Genomic DNA, 9,040 nt, shown 5'->3' with positions numbered 1-9,040 from the left:
GCAGAAATATAATGACACTTTATATCATATAATTTTCTGAAAAAATGTAGTTAATGGAAATTGTTTTAATCGTTTTAGGAAATACATTTTTTCAGGGTTGCGCTTATCTTCTACAGTTGTAGAAAAAATAAGGTTACATGATTAGGAAAAATAAAATTTCTTTTGTGGAGAAAATGTGATTTATATATCTATCTAAACTTGAATAAAATATTACATTCGCGTCTCTATATTAACTTAAAGTAATATATCACGGAGTTTATAATAATATATTAATAGCTGTTCTTATTTTTAAAATATTTTCCAACATTTATAATAAACTAATAATTCGTTTTAAGTATATAACATCTATTATTATCGCAATTAATTCTATTTCTGGCTATAATGTAAAAAAATTGCTTGACTAAATGCATATATTTTCTTATGCTATCCTAAGTAGAATGTCACAAAGATGATTAATCGTACATTTAGTATTAATTAAAATGAAGTCCCAAAACATAAAGTGATGCGATAGTGTTTAAGATTGAGATATTACTTCTTATTATTTTCTTCTACGATAATGCACATGTGTTTAAAAAGTATAATAATTTAAAAATGTGCACAACTGATAAAAATCACACGTGTCGTGTACACATCGATAAATCTATGTAAACAAAAATTATATCTATTTTATAGAGGGATAATAACAATATGTTCAAACATGGAAAAATTTACGGACGAGAGTAAAAGAATGATAAGTCATTCATTAAATTTAATTTTCTTTTCAATTTTTGGCAGTTTATATTCTTTAAGCAGTTTTTTTCTTGATGTATCGCTGATGTATTAAAATATTTTTTTATTGTTTGTCCATATGTCATGCTACAAGCAGGTAAAAAATTCATTAATACAATTTAAGCGTTCGTCCTCTTCGATTGTACGTTGCCCTGCAACTCTTCCTGAATCTCCTGAGAGGTTTTTCCTTTGGTTTCCGGTATGAAAAAGTACGTAAATGCAGTGCCGATCGCCATGATCGTAGCAAAGATCCAAAAAGTGACGTCTGCGCCCAAGCCTTCGTTCATCGTGGGAAAGGTCTTCGTCACTAGGAACACCAGGAACCAGTTCAGCATCACGGCGATACCGGAAGCGACCGCCTTGGTCTCCGCGGGAAACAGTTCACCCATCAGCATCCATGGTATCGGGCCCATTCTACGCATAAAATGTAACACACGCAGTTGATGTTTTACTCGTTCTTTTTAGACAATTTAGACTAATTGTTATATCAAATATTTCAGTCAAAATGACGACAAATCAGTTTGTTTGCTAAAATCTTTCTTTTTCTATTTACTTATATTATAATAAAAAATCTATATTGTAAATTCAGAAATTATTATAATCTATATTATGGGTTGTGATATATATATATAATTTCTGAATTATATCTGAAATATATTTAATAGCAATCAGATAATAGAGAAAAACGAGGGTGGCATTAATTACATGGAATAATAACATGAAATGATTTTCTGGGATAGTCTACACTACGAATATGAATATGTTATTCCAGATTATTTCAAAAGATCCGAATGCAATTTAGTTGCAATACTCACCCAATAGAAAAGGAGATCATGAATAACGTCAGGGATGTGAGTGGTAGCCAGCCGAGATTACTGACATCACTTCCTCTCGTCTTAGTATTGAAATACAAACCGAGGGCCACAAGACTGATCAGCATGACACTCGAGGAAAATATTAGTAGCGGTTTCCTTCCGGCACGATCCACAATCATTGCTGCTACAACTGTCGTAATCATCTACCAGAAACGATGGTTTCAGGTAAATATACTGTGGGTACGGTCCACTTGATGCTATAAATGCTTCAAGTTTTTGATTGACCAATCGGAAGAAAAAATTTTACTAATTGACTAATCAAAAATGCTTCGAAAAGTATTTATAGATCAAGTGGACCATAGCTTGTTTAATCATCGTCCATGATAAACAGTTAATAATAATTGCAAGGGATAGTTATTGCGGTAGATATATGTTTTTAATATATACGTGTATATATATATATATATATATCATCGACAACGAATATCATATACAAGGAAAGAACAATTTTAGAATATTTAATAATTTAGCGAAATATAGGTCTGAAAATAATTTTGTTGAACCATTAAAATAATTAAAAATCTCAAATATGATGAAACTGTTTGCAACGTTTTATCATGTTTGAGAATTTAATTGTTTTAATGGTTCAACAAAGTTTTGACATTTCAGCAACTAATTTGAACGTCCTACACAATTATTTTGATATCCAACAAAATTATTTTCGAGTCTGTATCTAATTAAATTTTTAAATACTTCAGTAAAACTGTCTTCTCTGTATAAAATTCAACTGCGAAAAACAAAAAAAAACCTACGAATTGTATACATGATATCACATAAAAGCATATTCGATATAATTAACTCGCAAATATTAAAAAAAACTTTAATTATACTTTAGTAAGATAATTAAACTCCGAAAATTTTCCCAGGAAAAGATTCTTTAGGTCATATTTCTTGTCTGAACAGAAAGTATTGTTATAGAAACACAATTCGTTTTCTATGAAAGAAATTGTATGAAAGTATTCTATAAAAATTCTATGAAAGTATACAAGCTTTTGTGTAAGCTATATATACCTGAACGATCGCTACGATTATAGAAGCGACATCCGGCGACATTGAGCTTCCGGATGCCTGGAATATAGTAACAGTATAGAAGATCACCGCGTTTATGCCGGACAATTGCTGAAAGAACATGCCACCCAACGAAGCAAGCAAAGCTTTTCTAGCTGCCGAGGTTCGTATGAGATCGAATACGCTCGACTTTCTCGATGCTGCTTGTTCGGCTTCTCGCTGCGCTTCCGCGAGTTCCTCCGATGGATCATAAGAATTTCCTCGGAGGACTGACATCGCTATCGTGGCTTCCGGTTTCCGTCCTTGGTTCTATAAAGATTCAAGACATATTCAAATTTTTCTTCGTGAATAAGTTCAATCATTATAATTAAAATATTTCTTTCAATTTAACGGTTGTTAACTGTGTGTTATAAAATTATTTATAATATAATTCAAAATAACCTATACATACATATATATATATATATATAGAAAGATAATCAAAAAACGCAAATCGAGGACTGTCGATTAGACTTACCACCAGCCAAATAGGCGACTCCGGCATAAATATAAAACAGCTCAAGAAACCGACCTCTATGAGGGCGCAGACTATAGCGAACGCCGTGTAGTTCATTACGGCACCGAATATAAAAGCCAGTAAGATCCCAATTGTAATAAACAACTGAAACATGGCACCAAGAGAGCCCCGAGTTGAAGTCTCCGCAATTTCGGAGATGTAAGTTGGCACGACGACGCAGGCTGCTCCTACAGCGGCACCAATTATGAACCTAGCTAGGTAGATCAGCCATAATTTGTAGGCAAATATGATGATCACCCAGGACAGAAGAAACGGAGCAGCCAGCAGAAGAAGTGTTTTCTTTCGGCCGAGTTTGTCGGCCATCGGTCCGGATGGAACAGCGCCCAATATCGCGCCCAAGGCCAGCAACGAGCTCACCCAGGAACCCTGTTCCTTAGTGATAACCAGCCAAGAGCTCTCCTCATACAGCTGGGGTAGAACGGGAGACGTCCAAGCCAGAGCAGTGCCAACGGCGAGCGCCATCAAGCTGGCTGGAGAGCATTTAAACGTCGAATTGATTAAAGAGAACTTAAAGAGCTTTACTGAGCAGGTATTTTACTTAACATTTAAAATTAAATCTTCTAATTAATTAAGTTTGAAAACGTTAATAGGTATCGCGAATAATTACCTTTGATTATTTTTTGAACCAATTTTATTAGACTCATGTTGAATTACCGAAATGTTTGTAAATTAGTAAAGAAACTTGTGCTTATTTTAATATTAAGAATTGAATATTTTACATTCAATATTAAGAACTGAATATTAAGAATAAGAATATTATTTTTAGACCGTACCATGTGAGAAACACAATTAATAATAGAAATTCAACAGCCTATACCGGTCGAAGCTAGATCTTTAATGCTTTAAATAATTCAATGTGAATTATATATATTATATGTACTTGCATATATAACATATTTATAGTCCTTCAAACTGCGCGCCGAATTGGTTTTCCGGACTTATAAACGCAATTAAACTACTCGAATAATATCACGAATTAAATTAAATTTTGACAAGCAATTCTTAAATAATTTTGATGCACAATCAGGCATCATATTAGCAAGATGTTAATGTGCTGAAAAAGATCGTGATATTATTCGAGTTTAATTGCGTTTATAAGTTCGGAAAACCAATTCGGCGTGCAATTTGAAGGACTACAAATATGTTATACTATATATGCAAGTATATATATATATAGTATATATATAATTCATATTGAATTATTTAAAGTATTAAAGATCTAGCTTCGCGACCAGTATAGGCGGTTGAATTATGTTTATAAATTGAATATTAAGAATTTAATATTTAAGAAAATAAAAACTGAATGTTAGATTCAATATTAGAAATTTAAGAACTGAATATTTAATATCATGAGTTTAAGAGAAAAGTTTTTTGGTTTAAGCATTTAGCTTCATTGTTATCAATCGTTCTACAATCTCATTACATCATTACGCTCGTCTGACGAAATATAAATTATCATCTGTCAGAAATAATTTATCTTTTTCGATAAAAAACATGCCAAATTTCACGAATTCATTAAAATAACTTGCCGCTACATCCTCTGAGTGAATAGTTTCTTTCTTACAATGATCTATCATATCACCGGCGCCGAATGGCATATGTTCAAATATTAATGCGATAATTGTAAACTAAATCCTTTTCATATCGTGCTAATCCGCTGTTGGCACTCAGAAATGACTGTAACGCGCGCGATAAGGCGGACAGAATTATTTTATCGGGCACCGAAACTCTCCAGACGATAACAACTACCGTCGAAAATAGACAGTAGTGCTTTATAACACACCGAGAATGAATTGAGTCAATTCGTGAAATTATGCGGAACAAGGAATCTATTGTCTTTTGAAATTTCGCCAGCCATGCGTCTCAAGCGCTTACAAACATCGTCGGATTTTATTGGCGTGGCGGACACCTCCGTCTTTCAGAGCAAAGTACGATGCTGTTTCAATAAATATCACGGACTTATAACCGAAATATAATATGAGCTTATTCGACGAGATTTCATAATAACGGACGGTCTAATTATTACGGACGGTGGAACTACGACCTCGTTATATCTAATTTTGCAGGAAAATCATGAAACTTGGGAGATAGTCTGCAAACATAATATCCTCCTCTTTTTAGCGATATACATACTTGTGAAGTTTAATCAATATAATAAGCTCAATCCGATTGACTGAGTAGCGTAACGAACTTATTGGTGTCCAGTTAAATCCACTTTGTTCAATTCGTTAAAGCTCAATTCAAAATCAAACTGTAGATTTTACTTTGATTCAATGAAATCGCACTAATTAATGTCATTTTAAAATAATGTTCTAATTAATAGCACTTTATTTAAAAGATTTTTAATGACAGGTTGTATATAATTCTTTGATAGAATACATAATTTACATGGTTTTTATGTAGCTTCATCTGTTTGGAATACCAATGTATCTAATTATTTACCAGATAAAATGCAAATTTAATTATTTATCAGATAAAATACAAGTAAATTTAATTCTAAATAAAAACTGTGAACATTGCTAGAAGATAATTTTGTTAAAAGAACAAAAATATGAAGTAGACTTTGTTATTAATATCATTATCGCCTTTCTCGATCGTGGAGTTCGAGTACTTTTATTGACAGGAGAATGTAATTTCTTAACAAATTTTGCGGATAACGAAACTTTAGCGAGTTGTGTTAATCTATATTGAGATATATGTCTGATTACATCTTTAGCAATTTAATTAAATTGTGATCTAATGATCATTTTATCTCTACTTGCAATACAGGAATTTCATAAACAACAAAAAGAAGCGAACAAGAAATCTATATATTATCTATGATAATTTAATCTTCAGGAAACATAAAGCCTCCAAGAAGAAAATGACTTTCGTCAATTAGAATTAAATATTTAAGTATTTAAATATTTAAGTACGCTTGATACATGATTATTGAAGTTTCTCTCGTAGTTACGTCAATTGATAATTTATGATAACAACATTGTGATTAACGATCATCAGCTTGATAAATATACTATAGTAAATTAATATTACCTAATTGAACAATCATTTTGTGATATAAGATAAGTTTACAGTTTTTAATTAAATTTTTGCTTACTTCTGAAAACAAACTTAAAAACAAAAGGAATAAAGTAAAAAATCGTTTTATTTTTTAATGCAAAACTAACATGGCATTATTTTTATTTATTGTCTGCAAGTTTTAATGTTCTAGAAAGATAAGTACTGCGATCTATATTTCTGTAATCACTTCAAGACAATTTTTACTTATCTTTGTTTAAAAATAAATACTTTTTAATCTAATCATTGGTAAAATTATAAAATATGCATTACAAATGACATCGTAAATATGTATAAAAAATATCAAGATCAAATATATATCAAATATTAAATGATATTAAATATTTTATTAAATACAAGTAATATCAAATATTTGAATATTGACGTTTAAAACATATAGATTAAAAAATAAATTGCAAGGACAAATGCTAAATATTATTAATGATATTTCCAAGTCAGTTGCACATTTGCAATATTTACTGCACACAATTTGATATAACATATTCCATACTCTTTTCGAGCAGCAGTTAGCTCACAAATAAACAGTATAAATTGTATTTAAATACACTCTCGGATACAGCTGGCTGTTTATTGAATTACTGCTATGCGCTATAAACTCAGACACGTATACGCATTGCATTTTAAGAATGCAATTACATAATATATCGGTCATAAATAGAAGTAATTATCAGAACAAGATTTCTCACAATCTCCACTTCATCACTCAATGCAGATCCGATGCTTCCTTCGATCTGTATAACTCACCGTAAAAAAAAATATTATACCACGAGCGCTAATAAATATCCTTAAATACCGGAAATGGCTGCAAGATACTGCCACAGCTTCCTGCCTTCCTGATGCACAGGGACTCCGGTAATCATCCCCGTGCCCTCCATTCTCTCCAGCGAATTAGGTTGCTTCTTCAAAGGGTATCGAAAAAAGACAACTTTGTATCCGATGCGACTGGGTATCGTCGCTTTAATTAACACTTTAACTTGTCTCCTCCAATTTTTCGCCGCGAATAACACAAAGTTCACCGGAGATAAATGAAAGATGCAAACTGTTTCGGCGCGAAACGCACCAAATGGACAATTTGATATCGGAGTCACCATATATCACTACCATCACTATCTGGTCATCATTATCACTAATCTTTCGCTTATCTGATTCGATCGAAACAGCAAAATGATTTAGAAATCACGATAACCACTGAAATGAACGGGAGTATACGCAGAATTGAAAATCCGAACGAAAGCAACGCGCTTTCGTATAAAATTTTGTATAAAATATTTTCATATAAAAGCGCTCCGTTTTGATTTCATGATTCTCGTCACGCTTTTTGAGATTTTTGTTTAAAATAAATAGATTAAAAATTGCCAGTGAATATCTCCATTTTTATAATATCCCAACAAGAGTAAGAGAAACTGGGTCAAACTGAATTGCGGTATATTCAAGAATGTTTTTTGAAGGAAAACACAAAATAAGAAAAATACAGTAATAATTTTTCTTCATACTGATAAAATTATATTTTTCTCTGATATAGAGATTTAATATAGAGATAAATAGAAAAAGAGATAGAGAAACGAATATAAAGAGAGTTTTTTTAAAAATAATCTTTTCGTCTAATCTCAACTTTCAATGTTTACCTCAAAAATATTTTAAATTATTGTTTATGCTATTAAATTATTTTATACTATGAAAATATTTTATATTTACAAAAATTTTAATAATGTAGAGAGTATTTTTGAGCGTGCGAAATTCTACTCGTTAAAATAATTTGTAGGAATAACGATGTATTAATTTGCGCAATGCGAATCGAAAATTACGCGAGAGAACGTGTACGTTTGAATCACATAAAAAACAGAAGGATACGTATAAACAAACCGCGAATGATAATTATTTTATGCGACAATGTGGCAAAATTCGTTACGTACGTACGTGAGTCGAATTTACGGAATATTTAATAAAATAAGCAAATGTGTCCAATGTAATCGTGGCGAACCGGACGTGCAACATGCGGATTGTCCGATTTTCATAAACGGAACATCCGACGCGAAAATACCCCACGGATTTACAAGAATGAAAAGAGAAATAAAAGCGGCCCCACTAAACGCGGTTGCTTACCATTAACTGGTGAGTCTTGCTTCTAGTCATATGACAGACACTTCAATCCGATTTCAATCGCTTGCAGAGCGCAATTCTCAATTTTTCTCACCGTCGAGTCGAATTTCTCGTTTAACGTTCTCCATTTCTTCCTTTCCACGTCCGACATGTTCTCCTTCGAGTTTCCCAACGGAAACAGCTCGCTGACGTAGATTATTGCATTCCCCTTGTGAGAAAAGCAAACGGATGCATCTGAGGAACACCGCATTGTGTAACTCGTTGAACTTTCTCGCACCATTTCGCACGTTTCACCTCACGGAGACTACTGTCAAGACATTTTCATCATTTTTCTCTTCTTCTCAGCTTTTTCCTAGCTAGAATCTCTGTCTGCTTCAATGTGAAAATTTTTAATCCGTGTTGGTGTTATAACTAGACATCGGATTCTTATGCAATTTTATATTTTTTTAGAAAGTAGATTGGAAAGTAACATCAAAATAGAAAAATTTGTCTTATTAGAAGCATTTTAAAAATGCATATTTATTTGTGTATATTGTGCATATTTACATATTTGTGTAAATTTGCATATTTTGTACATGTCTACAAAAAATATCTGCATAAAAATCCGATGTCTAGTCATAACGCAAGATAAATA

The 9,040-nt window shown here is 32.0% G+C and overlaps 1 protein-coding gene across 1 annotated transcript; it reads right to left on the bottom strand.

Moving 5' to 3' along the window:
* Window positions 1-717: 717 nt before the first annotated feature.
* Window positions 718-7,359, bottom strand: LOC108728620 (facilitated trehalose transporter Tret1). Its single transcript, XM_018457285.1, has 5 exons — window positions 7,100-7,359; window positions 3,169-3,698; window positions 2,655-2,960; window positions 1,584-1,786; window positions 718-1,182 (listed from the first exon to the last, which is right to left on the bottom strand). Exons 1-5 carry the CDS (start codon window positions 7,179-7,181, stop codon window positions 888-890), a joined length of 1,416 nt encoding a protein of 471 aa, XP_018312787.1. The 5' UTR covers window positions 7,182-7,359; the 3' UTR covers window positions 718-887.
* Window positions 7,360-9,040: the final 1,681 nt, after the last annotated feature.

This window comes from Mycetomoellerius zeteki, unplaced genomic scaffold (assembly GCF_001594055.1).
Source record: "Mycetomoellerius zeteki isolate Tzet28-1 unplaced genomic scaffold, Tzet1.0 scaffold62, whole genome shotgun sequence".
Taxonomy (NCBI): domain Eukaryota; kingdom Metazoa; phylum Arthropoda; class Insecta; order Hymenoptera; family Formicidae; genus Mycetomoellerius; species Mycetomoellerius zeteki.
This window is presented reverse-complemented; position numbering and strand designations above follow the sequence as displayed.

Coding starts and splice junctions, on each gene's coding strand:
- LOC108728620 (XM_018457285.1), bottom strand. CDS start 7,181: ATGGAGGGCACGGGGATGATTACCGGAGTCCCTGTGCATCAGGAAGGC. Junction 3,699..7,099: donor GTATCTTGCAGCCATTTCCG/GTATTTAAGGAT, acceptor AATGCTCTCCAG/CCAGCTTGATGGCGCTCGCC. Junction 1,183..1,583: donor ATGATCTCCTTTTCTATTGG/GTGAGTATTGCA, acceptor TTTTATGCGTAG/AATGGGCCCGATACCATGGA.